Source organism: Sorghum bicolor, chromosome 4 (assembly GCF_000003195.3).
Source record: "Sorghum bicolor cultivar BTx623 chromosome 4, Sorghum_bicolor_NCBIv3, whole genome shotgun sequence".
Classification (NCBI taxonomy): domain Eukaryota; kingdom Viridiplantae; phylum Streptophyta; class Magnoliopsida; order Poales; family Poaceae; genus Sorghum; species Sorghum bicolor.
The window spans coordinates 11,083,391-11,104,590 of NC_012873.2; the positions used below are offsets into that span (position 1 = coordinate 11,083,391).

The window sequence follows — 21,200 nt, forward strand, 5'->3', positions numbered from 1 at the left end:
CTGTACAAAGGGGTTGCGAAAGTACCTCCGTGTACTTAGTGGCAGTGTCTAGGAACCCTCTTTTCTTCGTTTGAACTCCAAGCACGATGAACCAAGCATATTCTCGATCGTCTTGATGCCAGGAACTTAACTGTTATTACACATGCCAAGCAAGAAAGTTTAAGACAAGAGGTGTTGAAGACTAGCTTAGCTTCTCCTACATTTGTTTTGTTTGTGACGTGCAATACAAAATATTGACCCCACAGGATTGAACCTCCTAACCATATGCTCCTAAACCCTTTATTGTGACCTATCTTTAACTATGAAGGTTTTAAAGTTACGAAAATCTTATACTATCTTCACTAGACTGGCCTAGAAGAAGAGAGAGTAGGTCCTCTTTTTATTTTATTTTTCAAAATAAGCTTGTGAAAGAGGGTTTGGAGCCTAAGACATCTGTTGCGCAAGATTTGTAACTGTAAATTTCATCTGTGGTAAGATATTTTTATTTATTTTCCCTCGAGCTCATGCTCATATATATACTCTATGTATGTATGCATACTTAACATATATATTACTCTAGATGGTCTAGTATGATTATATACTTTGTCTATAAACATTTCGTCCGGTCATATACACCTTAAAACTAAATATATATAGATGAGAGTAATTACACGCGCGTGTAAAAGAAACGCGTCCTCTATATATATATATATATATATATATATATATATATATATATATAGAGGTAGTCCTTTTGAGTAGAGTTCACTCAATACGATTGATGCATGCACTAAGGGTTGTTAAATTTTACCCTCGATCGGATCGTACGGAGCAACGCACATCGATCAGAACGAACGAGAGCAACACAGCAGCTACGATGTTGCTTTGCTCTGAAGATACATGTATCCATGCCTGTGTCAGTGTGCGTCAGCGGAAACGAAACCCTAGCTCTCCACAAAGATCAAGACGATTGTACAACAAATCAGCAATATAATCCCGTCCCGATCGAGGTACACGAGCAGATTGACTGTGTTAATAATCAAGCGTACGTGGCACGGGCATCTACGCTAAGAGAACACGTCATGGATCCACACGCGATACGGCCCATTCATGCATCGCCGTGTTGTTGTGTGTTCGCAGCAGCGACGGCCCCGGGCAACCGATGCCAGAAAGAAAGCTAGAGACTTGACGCAACACATGCATGTACATATGCATGTACAAGCTGGAGTCTGGAGAGACGAAATTTTCCAACATGATGTTGCTTTGAGTTTATTAGCCGAATCTGCAAGCTATTCAACAGCAAATCAGCGAACAGTACTCTCTGCCACAACTTATCATCCACGAAGAACTGCCGATCGACCAGCAAGCTGCACACAATGAAGCTGTTAACTATATGTACTAGACCCCTATAATTTCCCAAGAAAAAAAAGAACTACTATGCATAGATTATGATATTCATGACCCACACAAACTACAGACATGGCCCACAAACCCCCGTTACTTGCGATACATGACTATTGACCAGCCGCGCTAGCTAGATCTTGTTGAATCACAATTACTATAGAAGCTCCCTGTTATCATGACGACATTAATATAAACTGTATATGGTCAAACTAAATGGCCGGCTTAGCGGCTAGTTTTCGTTGTAATCTAGATCACATGTTCAGATGCATACACACAACTGATGCATAAAAATCGCGCGAAAAATTAAAATCTCAGGAATTATTAACCAATGTGTGCGCGTGTGTCCACAGGTCAAGGGGACAGACAGAGCATATAAAACTGGAGCTCATCACGCACACGAATGGCCGGGGTGGCGCAGGAGAGAATATGGGAAAAGGGAACCTTGTCTCTAGCTATCCTTGACGAACCCTGCTGCATTCTGTGATGAACTGTAATTTGTCTACATGCGTGTGCAATCTGTTCGAATAATCGTCACTGGTAGCTAGGAACAGGACATATGTACAGTAGGACTGTAGGAGGAACGAAGTCAGTGCAACACAGGACGCGTGCTGGTTATCTGGATATATGATGGTGGAATAATTTGGGAAAGAACAATGCTGTGGATGAGCTGTTTGCATGCAGAATAATTTGGGAAGGAACGATGCTCTGATTATGTCTGAACTGCAGTTGCAGGTAGCCACCAGGTACCGAGGTAACTCCCTCCATGCCAAACCAGAGAATATATACATCTCGTTCTTTCAGAGATCAAATTCTTTTAAATTTAACTAAACATGTAAAGATGATGCTCTGTTCACTGAATACAAGGAGAACTAAATTTGGATGGCATTCTGATGATGCCTCTCCCTCATCTGTCGTTTCCCGAGAAACAACTTTAATTAAATATATATTAAAAAATATTAATATTTATGGTACATAATTAGTATCATTAGAAAGACCTTTGAATCTATTTTTTTAACAAATTTATTTGAAGATACAAATGTTGCACGTATTTTTTACAAATCGAGTTAAACTTATGGCATACACACCAATGACGACAATTAAATAGAGATGAAGTACACAATATATGCCAATTATCATAATAGTACCGAATAATGAAAACATCTAACCTCTACATCCACCTCAAATCAACTTTAAGGTACTATGGAAACAAAATTATCTTCCTTAATGGGAGTGCTTCTACATTATTACTAGTTACTAATTAAAATACCTTTTGTTACATATATATAGTTCAGTGATCAAAGATGTACATTGAGCGTGTATAAAAGTATATTGAGGTGTACTAAAGAGCTCACAATTCTTGGTTCAATCCTAATGTGGCTCCATATGTTTGACATGTCACAGACATGCATTGGAGCTCGTGATTTGGATAGCGTGAGAATCCATCCGGCCAGCTATATCGGGCATAAATCTAATCGAGTTAATCAATAGTATCATGGATCAGACTGTAAAAGGGACTTGACTACTCCGTCCACAAACAAATATAAGGACTTCTAAGTTTTTTCTAATTAAATCTAGCTTAATTAAGTCGTCCGATCAAGTTATAGAGAAAAATATTAGCATCTACCACATAAAACTAAACTATAAAAATGTATTACACAATGGACCATAATAATGGCCATCATAAATAGTATTATTGTTTTTATAATGTAACCAAATATATGATAGTTTGACTTATGGCAAACTAAAATGTTAATATATGTTCAGATACAGATGGAGAATAACTGTAGCTGACAACGAAGAGGTGGGGTGGGGGGGGGGATAAAATCCACAAATAGTTGTACAATTGATTTAGGTCTGAGCAAAGTTCTTCACAACTTAAAATAGTTAGAGCATGTTTAGTTAAGCTGGCTACGTCAAAGATGAGGCAGAGTGTGGCGAGCCGCACCTGTGGCGAGTCAGCTTTTGCACTGTAGTTTTTTTTTTTTTGGCAACCTCCTTAGCATCAGAATCAACACAGGTGCCTCCAATTGTTATGGCGAGCCACACCTATGGCGTGGTAGTCTTTGGCGAGCAACCAAACAACTCCTTATAATGACAATAAGGACTTGCAATGCAAATTTCTCCAATGCTGGCCTAGTAATCAAACTATATATGGAAGTCACATTCAAGTTTTGACCTATCGCCATTATCACACATTGCTCGGCCTCATGCTTCATCAGGCTTCAGACTTCAAACGTTGGTTTCGGCACCATGAAACACCGAGCCTTCCTCTGCTTCTCCGGTTCTCCATGTCCACACTCCAGAGAGCTAGCACCCTCATCAATAACAGACCGGCTGATAGTATACTACGGAGTACTAGTAGCATATAGCATGAGTGGTATGCATGGATCCCTCGAAGTGAGGGCCCGACCGGGCCGGGTTACAAGCTGACCAGCGGGCGGCGGTCGCACGTGCAGCTGCAACGGTGCGGCTGTGCCACAGCCAGAGTTTCAGGGCCTCCTGCCGCGCGCGTCCCCTTCCTCCGTCTCTCCCATATCGCATCTCTGATCGATCGACAGCGACAAATCAAATAAAGATTATATATATACTCCTATATAGGAATTAGATGTCCTATAGGACAGCGACACGATTAACTCAAATCTTGTCCAAAACAATCTCTAAATCTTATAGAGAGGAAGTATATATCACTAAATTCATCGGTCTGGCGCCCTCATACACCATCAATAATTTTGATTGGCTTCATACGTGTGATTACGCGTGTGCATGCATGCACGCTCATCTAGCTAGTGTCATCTGATCTGATCCGGCCGGGATCGGCGGCGACCTGCATGCCAGTTACTAATTGGCTAGGCATTCATCCGTCTTTTCCGGCGACCGGCCGGCGGCGGCGCGCGCGCTCGGTGGGTCGACGTCGACCAGCTGCTGCACAAAAGTGCACCTGGATGTTTTTTCTGTTTAATTTTGGTTGTGTAGTAATCATATCCAGCTGGTTGCTGAGATCAGATGCATATGGGTACTGCTGATTACTGGGTACTCGTCTTGTGTGTGCATGCACCTGCCAGGGCAAGGCTGCAACCGTCCGGTATGGCACGGTGGCGGTGCGTCGGCGCCGGGAGTGATGGCATTGTGCCGTTCGGAGTAGTGCTGGAGGCCCGGCCAGTTGTTGCTCCAGGGACCAGGGTACAGGGACTACAGGAGGAATCATCTGCGCCATACACTCCAAGTTGCGCTGCGGCTAGTCAACATCATAAGACACAAGCAAGGTCGTCATGGCTTATTAATGCGCCTCTCAAAAAAAACCCCCGAATGTACACAGATCTTTTTAAAGCGATACTACTTGTGTACAAACTGATGATTAATAGAACTGTTTAGGATACGAGTTAGTCAATTGATTTGTGTGAGGACTATATGTTTTTTTACGAGACAACTGGTAATTACACAGGCAGATGTATATATTTAGCCTGGTATATAAATCTATTGGATATAGAAATAATATAATTTTTTACAAGACTGCAACACCATCTTATTTACAGGGGGCCTCCTGAATAGGTCCTGGACCCTACTTCAAAAGGAGGAGGATCGTCAAATAGTAAAGATAGGATGCAGAATTATTGAGACAACCTCAATGGAGGTGTTTGGAAGACATGGTTGGAGATTTAGTAATAGAATTGCTCTTTAAATGTCAAGTTTTGAAGCTCTTCTTTTTATTCTAGTTAAAAACACTACTAAAAAAACTTTTGCGCAGCGTTTGCTAATGGATCGCGGAGGTAGGTAGGTTTTAAATTGCTTCGGTTAATGCCTAGATTAACCGTGACGGTTATCTTTTATTAACCAAGGCGGTTAACCGTCTCTTAAAATCTATTAACCGAGGTGGGCCTTACCCATTTTTGGAGTCGGGCCTCTTATAAAGCCCGTTTCGGTTAATATGACCGAGCCCACTTGGAAGCCCACTCGGCTTAGTAAGAAATGAGGCTATATAAACAGAAACCCTAAATTCTTCCTCCTTCTCCTAGCCCGATGCCTCCTCCCTTCTCCCCTCCCTCACGCGTCCTCCCTTCTCCCTCGCGCCTCCTCCCTTCTCCCTCCTAGTCTCCAAGACACTCCATCTCACCCACACTGCACCTCCATCTCTCTCATGCGGTGGCGCACCCCTCTTCGGCTCTTCCTCATGTGGTGGCGCACGGCCGCGCAGCCGCCAGTTGGATCCGGTGGCGGAGGAGCCGGATCTGGCTATGGCGGCGCTCAGGGAGGCCTCCCCCGGCGATGCGTGGGCTCGGTCCCTTCCTCTTCCAGTGCGACAGCAGATCTGGCCGAGGGGCTCCCTCTCCCTCGTATTAATGGTGCGTCAACCCCGGGGAGGAGCAGCGGTCCCGGTGAGGAGGTGCTCAGATCCGGAGCGCTTCTCGACAGTGGATCCAGGGCGGGCTCATCCCCTGGTGATGGATCCAGGGTGGGTGCGGTCTCCAGTGGCGTATCCAACAACGACGATGGTCGACGGCGGCGTGTGGATGGGCTCAGCGGGCCCGTAGATGGGCTCGCCGGGCTTATCCATAGTTTTATTTTTATTTTTATTATTTACCGAGACGGGCAGTAAACCACCGCGGAAAAGGTCATATTAACCGTGACCTTTGATCCGAGGCGGTTGCAAAAACCGCCTCCGTAAACCCTTTACGTCCGCCTCGATTAAAATATTTGTAGTAGTGAAACCTTGAGTTTGAGTTTTTGTGGACTTCAGTGGTCTTGCTTGTAATAATAAACAACAATATGCATTAGTTCGATGTAGAAGCTGAAATATTAATATATTTCCTTTTTAAAAAATATATATATATGCACGCGTGCGCACACATGAATCGACCGCACGTCTTGAAAGTCTCGCACACAGTTGGTAGCACTATATATAGTATCTATATATGCATGGTAACTGTACTATCTTGCCTAGAAAAATATAATTAGCTAGTGTACTATATTCTCTCCGTCCCGAAATAGAACGATTATGACTTCCAAAATTTATATTAATTTGACTATATTTTGATATGGCAAGATTTACTAAAAAAGCCATGATTTGAGGAGAAATTCTATAATTGGATTAATTTATGAGTACATGTGTCATTTGAGTGTTCCTTAAGTTGTCTTAAAATTTATAGAACTCACCGTATCACATCACACAGAGGAAGTTCGCTTGCAAGGTTGCCAAGAACACAAGCAAATTTCTAATCTCATCAACGCATCCATGCATGCACAGAAATTATTGACTCTTTTGCTGTGATTCTCTCTCTCACACACACGCGCGCACACACTCCTACACTAGACGCACATTTTTGTATATTTTCTTGTTGCCAAGTAATAAACAAATAAGAAAACATTTCATTATATTACTCCTCCGTTTAAAAGTTATTTTAACTTTTTTGAGAATCAAAATATCTCAACTTTAGCTAAAACTATAGAAAGAATTAAAAAGGTTTATAACATCAAATAGTTATACTATGAAAATATAATTAATGAATCTTATTTGTTATCACAAATATTATTATTTTATTATATAAATTTGGTCAAAATCAAAATATTCTGACTCTCCAAGAAAGTTAAAATGATTTATAACTGGGGACAGATAGATATATACTTTATACTGTACGTATTTGGCGACGTAAGGTCAGTCTCAGTGGAGAGTTTCATAGCGTTGTTTCCAAGATTGCCATGTCATGTGAAATGAAATGAAACTTGGATGAAACACCCACTCTCAATAGAGAGTTTCATTCCATGGTTTCATAGACATTTGATTTCAAGGCTCATATAGAGTTGGTAATCATGCCAAGAGAGTTTCATCATTTCTTCTCTCTCTTCTTAAATACACTGTCATGTCATCCAAAATGGCTATGTGGTAGCCTATTTAATGCGAATGAAACTCACATAAAACTTGCACTGAGATTGGCATGCGTATCAGGTTGTGAAAATGTGCTTTGTTATCATTAATTCACCTGGCTTGGTCAAATCCCAAGTCTGAATTTAATTTGTGGTCAGATACATATACCATGCACGCGCGAATTGAGGAGCCGGCCGCGATATTTGAAACTTTTACCCTAGATTATCATATTTATGCTACTCGGGATGAGCAAATCATATGATAATCAATCCTATCCAGTCGTCAGTTGAAAACAAAACTAAGTCTATACTGTAATAAACTAGGGCAGCATGTAGGGATTAAGAGGAGTGTGGAATAGAAGGAATGCGAGCTGGTAGGTTCATTCCCCTGATTCCCACACGGCTGGCCATGGTCAAATGATGATCTAAATTTCTTTTATCATGAAGTGAACTTTGCATGAACCACCTGTGAAGATTACACATATGTTTATGTGAAGATTGCAATTTATTGGCACCTACTTAACCTTCCCTTGCGAGGATATATTTGCAAAAGGTCACCTTCTGATCAGCCTTTTGCAGATGGAGACATTCCATTGCTTCTTCTGAGGCCATTTCTGTGGTGGCAGGGTTCCCTAGTCCAGGAACATCTCCCCATTTTTTCCTGTAGTACATCCAAAACCGGCCATGACCAAATGCACAACACTCGCTTAAGTCTCTATACACGGAGCACTATACCCACGCCCTACAGGATTTTACAGCTAACTCCCATTCCGACTGGCCATATATAGACCCATAGTGCATATTTTATAGCCATCTTGTCTCTCTGCTGAGAACCAATTCAAGATTATCCCAAATAGTCCAAGCCCTACCCTCTATATAACTTCATTCTTGCAACATCACAAGCACAAGCTTTCACACCCATCTTGCGTTGGCTCTCCTGCTGGTCTCTAGGCTGTTGTTCTTGCTTTCAAGCTGCACACAAACCAAGCAAAGTCAAGAGAAGGTGCCTTTCCTAGGTATGTGCATATACATGTTTTTCTTCGCTTATTAATGAGAAACTTATATAAGGTTGTTCTTGATTTTGAGCAAGTTTGTGGTGTGATTTCTCAGGTAAATTAAAGAAGCATGCATCCGAGCTGCTCTCCACTGGCAGTGCCTCCGGGCTTCCGGTTCCACCCGACAGACGAGGAGCTCCTCTACTACTACCTGAGGAAGAAGGTTGCTTATGAGCCCATAGATCTTGATGTCATAAGGGAGGTGGATCTCAACAAGCTTGAACCATGGGACCTCAAAGGTAACTAACTCACTGATTCGATCATCCAATCAACCATATATATGCGAATCAGCGAATGCGATGTACCAGTAGAAAACAAGAAGCTAATGTCTAGTAATTCACAAGATTTATTCATGGTGGTCGACGATGCAGATCGGTGCAGGATTGGGACGGAGTCTCAGGATGAGTGGTATTTCTTCAGCCACAAGGACAAGAAGTATCCTACGGGGACACGAACGAACCGGGCAACAACGGCTGGGTTTTGGAAGGCCACCGGGCGGGACAAGGCCATCTTCCTCGGCAACGCTGGGAGGAGGATCGGCCTGAGGAAGACGCTGGTGTTTTACACCGGCAGGGCACCCCATGGCAAGAAGACCGACTGGATCATGCACGAGTACCGCCTCAACGATGACAGCGTCGAGGTGCCGATTACGGTAAGCACTAAGCAGCTCACATCTAGCTAGTAATTCTTTGGTGCAGTGACAGTGATAGTGTCCATCCATATATGTGGAAATTGGGGAAAAAAAAGAGTCAATGATATATGGTTCTTGCAACATGCATGCATGTGATGCAGGAGGACGGATGGGTGGTGTGTAGGGTTTTCAAGAAAAAGAGCATCCAGAGGGGATTCGACGACCATCTGGGCATGGCGGCTGCCGGCGATGACGATGAACTCCATTCCTTCCACTCGCCTGGCGGCGTGATGACTCCGGTGGACCAGAAGCACGGCCTCCACCACCTCATGCACGGCGGAGTCCCCGCCTTCGACCCCTCCATGCACCTTCCACACCTCACGAGTGCGGAGGCACCGCTGGGCGCCCCGGCATTTACATCCGGCGGCACATCGGCTGTGGCCATGAACCTGCTCGACATGGGCTGTTCTTCGCACAACATGGTGATGAAGATGACAACATCATGTGGCTCTGCCAGTGACATGCCGCTGAACAGCGGTGGTGAGCGCTTCGGTGCCGCCGCCGATTGGTCGATCCTCGACAAGCTGCTAGCGTCACACCAGAATCTTGACCAGCTCTTCCATTGCAAGTTCGGGGGAACAACCTTAGCAGTGCCTCGCCATTATCAACAGCAGCAGATGCAGCAGCAGCAGCAGCAGCTCATGGAAATGAGCGCGTCTTCACTGCATAGGCTGCCTCTCCATTAACTTATTGGCTGTCAAACTGAGATGAGTGATGATATGATGAGATCTCCACAAGTTTTCCAAGTAGCTTGATTAAACGATATGCAATTAAGCTGTGCTTGGAGAAGACGGGTTCTTGTAATTTTCATGGATCAGTTTTCCCTCTATTTCAATTTTACTCTGAAGTTTTAGCAGTTCTTTGAAATGTTTATAATCAGCTCCGGTATTCCCCCCGTGTGCAGCAACATTTTCTTCTATGACACTTATTGGCGTTTTATGTTTGATGTGTGACACAAATTGTCACGACATCAACAACTTAATTACCATCTTAAGTATAATTGCATCATGAGCATCATCTGTCCCTCTTATTGTGCTACTAAGGCCTTGTTTAGATGTTGTTGAATTCACTTCAATCCACATGTATTGAGGTAAAATTTATTTTAAGTTCCACTACAATCCACTCAAATACATATAGATTGATGTGAATACGACTACGTCCAAACGAGACCTTCATGGAGGTAAGTAGTTTCCAACGGAACATCCATGGTAATCCTCACGGTACACTCTAAAAGAAAGATAAATTATAAACATTCTAATAAAAAGTATATCCACAAATTAGGTAGACAATAATCATCATCGATGATGACAACCAATTGATCCGTTCCATTACTAACAATTACCCACTTATATGTGTTATTATAAAAACAATATAACTGATTTTATTTCATAATTTCCTTTTCATGGATGTGATGAATCTTCAAGTAGATTGGCCTTGGATGTGCGGTCACCATGTGTGTATACCTTGCAACTTGATATTCGTATGGTTACATGCTTGTGGAGCTCGTAGTGGTAACTCTATGGGGCTTATATTATTGGTCAACTTAAATGAGAGCATCTCCGGTAGGACCCTCAAATTATGGCCCTTAATTTTAATTTAAGGGTTCTTTTTTTTGAGGGTCTAATTTTTTTCACTTGCTCTAGCAGGGGGTCTTCAAATTAAAACTCCCAAATCATTTTTGATAGATACTCACATAAGAGACCCACTTATTATTCTCTATTCTTCACTCCTCAATCTCATCAACTTCACCTCTCCCCATGGTTTCCTAGACTCCTCTCGAGGAGGGCCTGGCAAGCCTGACAAGGCCAGGGTACTCGGACGACTCCTACCCTGCGAGTAGGAGTCGTCCGAGTACTCTGGCCTTGTCAGGCTTGCCAGGCCCTCCTCGAGAGGAGTCTAGGCAACCAGGGGGAGCGTCGAGCGGCCAAGTCTATGGAGCTCATCGAGCTCTCATAGGGTAGGAGCTGCCCCTATGTTGAGTAGGGCGTCGAGCGGTCTAATTCGGGGAGCCTCGTCAGGCTCCCGTGGCGTAGGAGGTGTCTAGGTAGCCACCCTTGCATCGGGCAGTGCGTGCATCAAGCGACTGTGACCCAAGGCGGGACCAGTGTTGTTGCAGTTTTACACCCTAAGGCGAGACCAATGCTAGAGGCACCGATGGCGTCGTTCTCACTAAACGACATAGTGAGTTGTTCGATATAGTAGACCACAATCTATGATATAAGACTAGGTATGAAGTGCAGTCCCATAAACGATCATCAAGAAGTCGCCGTGTACTAGAACACCTTGTTATTACCATTGTGTAATCAAATAAGTAGTTGTACTGAAGATGTGCGCTTTCTAAAAACATAATCTCCCACCACACCTATGCAGATAATACAAAAGGATGAAGGTTTTTGAGGCTTGCTCATCCAGCACCCATGTGCACAAGGGCTAGAACGAGAATACTTGGGAGGAGCGAGGAGCAGCAAAAGATAAAAGGGTGGTGCTATGTAATTCTCACATGGGCGAGGCTAAGGATGTGTGCCCTTCTTATAGTGCCAGTGGACAAAGGTGGGGAAACATGCACACTTGGACACAAATAATGTTACCGGGATGGAGTAATCTTGGAGTAACAACTATGCATTACTACAAGTACTAAGGGACCTAATCGACACGGTGTGTGCAACAATGCCCTTCACTTCTCACAACTTCGCAACAGGTGCACACACACGGGCCACTATTTAAATTGAGTCAATATTCAATTAAAATCTCATATGGGATTAAGAGTTTAATGCACCTAGTAGTTAATATGAACCATAGAATTAATTTGATTTTTAATTGAATAAAATAGGCCAATCAACAATTAAATTCCAATATGCATGATTCTTTTGCTGGAGGGATTTGATGAACAGATAGACATAGAAGAGAGTGAAGGACAAAAATTAGAGACAAATTTTTTTTTTCTCGATCACGCAAAAGGTTTGCGTGTTTTTGTATTAAGAGCGAGAAAACGTTTTTACACGAAGGTCGGGTTACGAAGGATCTAGCGCTAAAGCACATGTCCGACCCCAAGCTTGCTTGCTACACTAGTGTACTACTCGCTGCAATAATCTTCCAAGGGCTTTTGCTCCAGCTTGCACCCAGAGCTCCGCGTGGTGCTTGATAGAGGCAAGCAGCTGTGGAGGTTGTGTCGCTGACCCACGGAATAGTCTGGCGTTCCGCTCTTTCCAAAGCTCCCAAGCCACAAGCACAAAGATGGAGTTTGCTCCTTGCCTGTACTCCCCTCCCCAGAGGCTGCGCCAAGCCTCCCACCAGTCCAGAACGTTGTCGCACTGCTGCAATGTGCCGGTTTCGTTCAGTGCTGCTCTGATGCCCCACCAAATTTGTTTTGCATATGAGCAGGTCACGACGATGTGGTCGAGGGTCTCTGGCACCTGGTTGCAGAGTAGGCAGCTATCATGCGCGTCCAGGCCATGACGACGTCTGCGGTCAGCTGTCCAGTGCCTCCGCCTAAAAGCCAGCTAGAGAAACAACTTGGTCTTAAGCGGCGCCCATGTGTCCCAGAGTAGTGTCCATGGCAACGTCTGTGAGGGCAAATGCAGCGCTTCATAGGCCGATCGCACTGAGAATGCCCCGTCCGAGGTCCACCTCCATCTAAGGCAGTCTGATGCGTCCGAGAGCTGAACGCCCTCCAGTGCATGCCAAAGATGGATGAATTCAGACATAGCAGCTACTGTCATACCGCCAATGATGTTCCGGCACCAGTTGCGCTGCAGCAAAGCTTGGCGGACTGTTTGCGAGCGCCTGACCGTTAGTGGGACCATGGTTGCTAGTGACGGTGCTAGGTCTCTCACCGATTGCCCGTTGATCCACTTGTCGGTCTAGAAAAGGGTGTCCTCTCCATTCCCAAGGATGGTGTAGGTGGATGCTCGGAAGAATTGTAGAGCCTCTCTGGATGAACGCAGAGGGGGCTCACTCTAGGCTCTGTTGTGGTTAGTTTTCTGAAGCCAGAGCCACTTGGTCTCAAAGGCCAATGCCGCGAGCCGCATGTCCGTGATCCCGAGACCCCCCAGCGGCTTCGGCCTTGTGCACACCGGCCATGCCACCAAGCATTTGCCTCTGACGTCGCCATCTTTGCCAGTCTAGAGAAAAATCACCCTTGTCTAGATATGAAATAGATAGATTAAAGTATACAGTGTTTCATATCATAATCGACTACCCTCAGTTGTCTAGATATAAAATAGATAGGTTAAATTATACTACAATGTTTCATATCATAATCGACTATCCTATCCGGCTATTCCTCGGCCCACGATCAACTGTGTTACGGGCCTGAGCTCTAAACCTTGAAAGGGATTGATGGATCCAAATCCAGCAACCTTAATTCTCATAGACTCATGCATATATGTCCTCAGTCTCCAAGCACCACCATGGCATTGTTCGTCAGTCAAATCAAATCCGACCACAAGTCATACAACAGTCGGCGCACGCAGTCGTTTGTCGATATAGCCCTGATCAGCTGCTGGTGCTCACAAGCAGGGAGAAGCATACGGCCCGTTGCCTCGGTTGGCCCAGCCAAACCACAGCCCGCCAGAGTACCCGACCTCAAGATCTTGCGGGTGGTAGTGTACCCGTACCCGACGCCGTGGACCGACCTCTTGCGCATGCATGGGGACGCACGGCTCGACGTTGACGCAGCATGCATGGGAGCTGAACGCTGCTACAGAAGGTTGGGGCGAGAGAGAGAGAAAAAAACCATTGTCACTCTTCATATTAGGTTAGCAAATGAAAAAAGTCTACATAATCCCCTTAATTATTTAATGTAGTCTACTTCATTCTCTGAACTATAAAACCTGATATTTTTACCCCCTGAATTTTTTAAAATCGGTTAGATAACCGTCTTTAGTGGTTTTATTTTTTATCTTTTTTATTTATTTCTGCTGAATATTTGAAAAATCATAATAAATCATAAAATGAAAAATCCAATTGTGTTGGACTTTCGATGATTTACACAGTGAATATATAACATAGTATACTTTAGTGCAAAGTTTTTGTTGTAGCTTTAGATCTATATTTTTCTGAAATTAATTAGAAAAATTCATATATGCAGTTTCTATGGTCCAATTATAGTGAAACTTTTATGGTGGGCTTATTATTGTATGCTTGAACTATATTAAAAATTTCATACTCATTGGATCACATATAACTTAGTTATAGATAAAGCATAGATTTAACAAGAATAAAGTTAAATAAATCTATAACTAAGTTATGCATGATCCAATGAATACGGAATTTTTACTATAGTTTAACCATACAATAATTAGCACATAAAAAAATCACCATAATTGGACCATAGAAGCGGCATATATATGAATTATTCTAATTAATTACAGAAAAACATAGATTTAAACCTATAGCAAAAACTCTGTACTAAAACATACTCCCTCCGTCCCAAAATAAGTGTCGTTTTCGCTTCCCGAGAAATAACTTTAACTAAATATATAGTAAAAAATATTAGTATTTGTAACGTCCCGCCTCCACGAGGCCGGGCCCGCTTACATCTGGCAGCTTTTCTAGGACATAGTCAGCCCCCACAGACCAACACTAGTCTTTTCTGCACACTTTGTCCTCACTCGTGCGCACCCGGGAACTACTTCCCGGTCGGTCACCCATCCCTAAATTTCTCTAGGCCAAGCACGCTTAACTTTAGAGTTCTTTGAAGATGGGCTTCCGGAAAAAAAGTTGCAACTTGTTGGTATGAGTCTCCTATTAATTCTATTAAGCCCTGGGCCGGGTGTTACATCAATTGTAACACCCAAAATTTGGCTCTTTTAAAAATAGATGAAATTGACTTTATTAAATAATTTTGTGAGCATTTTCAATATAGGAAAAATAATAATTTTTGGGGAATTAAAATTTAATGTAGGTTTAGAAAAGATTTTGTTGCATACATGCTGGTGCAATTTTACTATGATGATTGTTTTAAAAACAAAATATCATTTGCTCAAAAATTCATTTTGGAAAATGCAAGTGGAAAAATGTATTTAAAAAATGGAATTTTCCTTTCCCCCTCTTCCCCTCTCGGCCTTTCGGCCCAACCCCTCCCCCGCGCTCTTCTCTTCCTGGGCCAGGCCCAGCCGGCCTTCTCCTCCCTTCCCCTCTCTCTCTCTCTCTCTCCCGCTGACAGGTCGAGCCCGCCTGTCAGCTTCTCCTTCCTCAAACCGCCGCCCGCTTCTTCCTCTCTCTCGGTTGGAAACCGCTCGCCCCCCCCCCCCCGCTCCCACGATTCTCCCTCTGTTTCCCCCGCGACTTGGCCTTTTGAACCGCGCCAGCACCCGAGCCGTTTTCCCCTCTCTCATTCGTTTCTTCCTTGCCTCGCCCCTGCTCGCGCGCGCAGAAATCGCCGTCGGAGCATCTCTATCCGGCCGCGCGTCGCCCGAGCGAATTGAGCCGCCAGCGCCTCCGTTTTCACCGTGGTGAGCATCTCCTTCTCCCCCTCTTTCTCTCTGTGCTTTTCTTGCACCATTTCGTGGCCTCCAGGGCCTTGTTCGCGTGCACCGTGGGCGTCGGCCATGGCGCCACCGTGAGCCGCCGCTTTGACGACGCTCCGGTCCGCAATGACCCCCGGAACGTGCTCGCCTTGCTCTCCTCTCTCTCCCGGTGTGCTCGGCTTCGAGAATCGTGCACGGTAGCGCCCAAACGCCTAACTCGGGCGACCTCCACGTCGCCGGCAATGGAGCGCCGCCAGCCCCTTCCTCAACTCCGGCTGGCCGACCTCCTCTTTCTCCCTTGATCAAATCGCGACCGTTGATTTCTAATCCAACGGACCAGGGCGCCCCGTACCCCTTCGCGGGCCATTTTGCTAAAGAGTCCCCCAAAGATATTGTTTTTGCCCGAAAATCAAGGAATTTCTGTATTTATTTAAATTCGTTTAAATCAGGCTTTATTTACAGAATTGCCACTGCATTGTTTTGGCCATAAAATATTCGTTTTAGCTCCGATTTGACCCGTTCAAATTGCGTTAGATTCGTTTTCGCGAGATCAACATGTTAGTAATCTTGGTTCATCAGTTTGAAACATTTTAATTTTGTGACCCTATTTAATTAATTACTTTTCTAAAGAAAATCTTAGAAAATTCATATCTTCTCTGTTTTAGCTCCGATTCGATCCGTTCAAGTTGCGTTAGTTTCATAATTTCATAAGCTTCGCGTTGGTACCTTTGTTGGCTAGATTCACTGCTGTTAGATTCCCTAGTTAATTACAAGTTCGTAAACTGCTGTTGAAATCCCGTTAAAAGCGTAACTTTCACGTCGTAACTTCGTTTTCCGTGAATTTCCCGTTGACGTGATCGTAGCAGCGTGTAGATGATTTTGGAAAACTTTTATTTAAATTTATTTACTGCTGGTGTACTGTTCTAATTGTAATCTTGTTTGCTTCGTGTATGTCTGTCTCCGATTGCTTGTGTGTTGATGATTGGTGACCGAGTTTAGTCAGTGGGCATTACTTCGGTGGTCAAGATCAGTGCCGTGGAAGCAAGTAAAATCAGCAAGACCAGCAGGAGCAATTGGATCAAGGCAAGTATAGCATTTGGGTTTTAATTCTATGACCATGATCTTGTGACTAGATTGATATAAAGCAACAAATGATAATAATGACTTTTTAGCAACTTGAGGAATTATTCGTAAGTGATAACCGGGATGAAAGTGTAACCATGAGGGCTATAATGGCTCTGGCTTTAGTCAAGTATGAGTAATTTTTCTAGCTTATTAGAGGTTACCCGTGTGGCGCAAATGGGGGATAGCAGACCGTGGATTCCCTGCGAGTGGTAGAATCACACGGACTGACTACCGAAACCAAGCGGCCCTAACTTGTTAGACGAACCTTTGAAAGACTTCATAGTGATCCCTGCCGACCTACCTTGGTAGTGGGTTACGAGGCTGATCACCTCAGGCGAAAGGGTAAATCATGACTCATGGGTAAAGATGTACAACCTCTGCAGAGTGTTAAAAACTGGTATACTAGCCGTGCTCATGGTCACGAGCGGCCTTGGAAACTCTTACATTAAGGGTGATGAATCTTGTGTTAAGAAACTCATTGATTATTGTTTAATGCTCTATATTATTTATGTCATATTGATCATGAGATTGTGGAATCTATACAATCTAGTTGTTATACTTGCGGAGTTCGTCTTGGACTCACTCTTGCTATCTCCCCACACCTCAGGAGAAGTATTGGGCTTGTGATCAACCAGTCAGTTGGATCCTGTAGAGTGAAGTTAACACCCAAAGTTTGGAGTTATATTCCGTGGTTTGCTGCCTAAGGTTGTTTCTGATTTTCTATGTACGCTATGTAATTTATGCGTTGTCCTTTGATATTACCCCTTATTTGTAGCTATATGTGAGGCTTGTCTTCTAAAACTCACATATGGTGCATATCTGATTTTGTCCTTAAAATCGGGTGTTACAAAGTGGTATCAAAGCAATGCTGACTGTAGGACGCAAGCCTAGTTAGAACCGGACATTTTAGAATGCTTCTATCTCTGCTTACTTCTTGCTTTCACCTTAACCTTGATAATTTCTAAAAATTATGCTTACCTCTGCCCTATTCTTTTATAAAAACTTTGTCTCTATTCTAAATCCATCCACCTTATCTATTTAGATGGCTCATAACGAGGAGACCTTTGGCATGAATGAACAAAAGGACTTAGAGATGCCACCCGTAAAAGCATTCGACAAGGAGAAGCTTCTAGCCATGCAAAAGCAAGTAGTGGAAGGAATGACTCAGAATGAGAACTCTCAGCAGTGCATCTCAAGACCAGTGAAGAGACAAGTAGCAGAAGCTTGGAACAATATGAGAACCCATGGAGGTGTTGGTAGTAATACATCGGGATATCAGGATCAATGCCATTGCTATAGGCATTATAGTCTTCCTTGTCTTCGGAATAGGGCATCTAAAAAGGAAGTTAAGGTAAAACCAAATTATGTGACTAATGAGGATAAGAAGAGGAAGGAAAAATCACTAGAGCCAGCATTGGGAAGGGAACAATACTCAAATCCTAAGTTGTCACATTTAGCTTTGGACACTGGCTATGAAATCCAAACCTTGGAGATGAAGAAACTTCTCAAGCTAACCCCACTGCTCATGAGGTATGCATAGATGGATGGACCATCACTTATAAAGAGTATCAACCTCGAAGGATCAACCAAGTTAGGAAGAAAGCTAGCCAGCCAGAGACAAACCTTCAGAGTCAGCGAACTGATAATACACCGAGCAACACCTCAGTGGAAAATGATATCACGAAGGATCTAGCTAAGAAAAAGTGTTATCACTGCCGACAGGAAGGACACTATGTAAAGTCTTGTCCACAGAAGAACCAACAGTAGTATCATGAAAGAAGCCACACTGAGTTTAAGATATAGGAGTTTGTGCCCTTGTGTAATAAAAATGCTAGCAGCAAAAGTCGAGTTTCTGTGCCTTGTGAACCTTTACTGCTTGGTTGAATTGTCTTTATGATTATGTTTGATTTGGATCTTTGTAATGAGTGTAATGATCTTGTGGGTTTCTTCACAATTTCATCTAGTTTATATGTCTAAGGCATAAGGATTAATGACATAAATAGTTCGGTTTTGGTTTTTCTCTTGTTACCTTATCGTGCCTTTCTAGAGTATCTCATCTTTATCGACTTATGTCTCTGATCTTGGATGAATACAAATCATGAAAAAAAATTCTGGATGAGAGTGGACTTCAAGATCTTTCTCTGACCGCAAGAATCACCCTCATAGCTATTATGGTTTGGAAGTTACAAAAATCACAAGACGATACAGATGTGCTGTCAAGAACCTAGACCAGTTTTGGTTGCCTGCTGATTTGGACAAACATAACTATAGAATTTGGAAAAAAGTGTTCTATAGAAAGGTTGTAGAAAATTTTCTAAGCTTTCTAACGGTATAAGCTATAACCCTATTGGATTAACAGAACAAGAGTTATGTCCATTTTACTGTGCTGGTGATTTTCTTATCGCGAGAAAATTTCAGGATATTTATTCTTCCTTGCACATAAGTTCCTTGGGATGTCAAAAGGTCTCAATGCAAGATAACTTGTCAAGAAAAAGTACAAGCTACCTTCCTTGTGCCTTCTAGTCGACCTTTCTTAAGGGGGGTAGAACCTTGATATCACGGGTTGATGCATTCTCAACTCATCTTGAAGTGAGAGTTGTCTCTTGAGATATTCTATGATTATGATCATCTCTCCTTCTCGTGCTACTGACATTGGTCATCTGATGACAGGGAGTGTAGTATCCTATGGATCAGGAAACCTATATTATGCCTCTTACTGATACGTGGGAAGAGAATGATGATCCTACCCTTGAAGAATGTTATGAGTATGATGAAACTAAGTGCTATCAAAATAACGATACTGAAGAGCAAGTTGGAAGTGAATCAAATCAGAATCCACAACGGCGAAAGAGAAAAAGCTGTAAGAAGCCTACTCATGGAAATAAGGTGCAACGAGACTATATCAATGGAAGACTGAGCAATGTGGATAGGCATAACATTCATGGAGCTACCAAAGTGGTGGGTGGCTATATTCAAGTAGACTCAGTGCAAGTTTTTACTCTGTTTGACCCGAGTGCTTCACATTCTTTCATTTCTGATGACTTGGTAAAGACGATCGAGTGGGTGAAGTGCCCAACGAAGAAGCCTTTACTAGTTCAAACCCCAGTGGGAGAAATACAAGCAGATCAGGTGTGCTCAAATATCAATCTGGTCATAAACAAGGAAAACTTCACTGTAAACCTCATTGTGTTAGAGTCGCTTGATATTCCCTTGGTCCTTGGTAATGGATGGTTATGTGCACACAAAGGAGTGATCTATGGTACCCAGTACAAAATGCTCTTAACAGCACCGTCAGGGAAAAGAATTGAGTATCATGGTGGTCCACTCCTACCTGATGAAGCAAATGCATATTAAGTTTCTATGTCTCTTGGAGTTGTAAGATAAGAGGATTAGTAGTCAAGATGGACGTCGGTCAACTATGAATAATAGTTATTCAATGGAAATGTTGTTCACGTGGTGTGACCTTGAGACAAGTGTTTAAGTTTGGTATGCAAATTGAGAAGTTGAAAGAGTTATTAAGATCTTTATCCTGTTTTCCTTTTGGAAATCTGAGCCTCTTTCGAATCTCGAGGACGAGATTCATTTTAAGGGGGGTAGAATTGTAACACCCAAAATTTGGCTCTTTTAAAAATAGTTGAATTTGACTTTATTAAATAATTTTGTGAGCATTTTCAATATAGGAAAAATAATAATTTTTGGGGAATTAAAATTTAATGTAGGTTTAGAAAAGATTTTGTTGCATACATGCTGGTGCAATTTTACTGTGATGATTGTTTTAAAAACAAAATGTCATTTGCTCAAAAATTCATTTTGGAAAATGCAAGTGGAAAAATGTATTTAAAAAAAATGGAATTTTCCTTTCCCTCTCTTCCCCTCTCGGCCTTTCGGCCCAACCCCTCCCCCGCGCTCTTCTCTTCCTGGGCCAGGCCCAGCCGGCCTTCTCCTCCCTTCCCCCCTCTCTCTCTCTCCCGCTGACAGGCCGGGCCCGCCTGTCAGCTTCTCCTTCCACAAACCGCCGCCCGCTTCTTCCTCTCTCTCGGTTGGAAACCGCTCGCCACCCCCCCCCCCGCTCCCACGATTTTCCCTCTGTTTCCCCCGTGACTTGGCCTTTTGAACCGCGCCAGCACCCGAGCCATTTTCCCCTCTCATTCGTTTCTTCCTTGCCTCGCCCCTGCTCGCACGCGCAGAAATTGCCGTCGGAGCATCTCTATCCGGCCACGCGTCGCCCGAGCGAATTGAGCCGCCAGCGCCTCCGTTTTCACCGTGGTGAGCATCTCCTTCTCCCCCTCTTTCTCTCTGTGCTTTTCTTGCACCATTTCGTGGCCTCTAGGGCCTTGTTCGCGTGCACCGTGGGCGTCGGCCATGGCGCCACCGTGAGCCGCCGCTTTGACGACGCCCCGGTCCGCAATGACCCTCGGAACGTGCTCGCCTTGCTCTCCTCTCTCTCCCGGTGTGCTCGGCTTCGAGAATCATGCACGGTAGCGCCCAAACGCCTAACTCCGGCGACCTCCACGTCGCCGGCAATGGAGCGCCGCCGGCCCCTTCCTCAACTCCGGCCGGCCGACCTCCTCTTTCTCCCTTGATCAAATCGCGACCGTTGATTTCTAATGCAACGGA

The 21,200-nt window shown here is 43.7% G+C and overlaps 1 protein-coding gene across 1 annotated transcript; it reads left to right on the forward strand.

Annotated features, from left to right (window-relative positions):
- Positions 8,104–9,889, forward strand: LOC8078339 (NAC domain-containing protein 76). The gene is made up of 4 exons (XM_002451836.2): positions 8,104–8,258; positions 8,353–8,536; positions 8,669–8,949; positions 9,090–9,889. The coding sequence occupies exons 2-4, from the start codon at positions 8,368–8,370 to the stop codon at positions 9,672–9,674; spliced, it is 1,035 nt and encodes a 344-aa protein (XP_002451881.1). The 5' UTR covers positions 8,104–8,258; positions 8,353–8,367; the 3' UTR covers positions 9,675–9,889.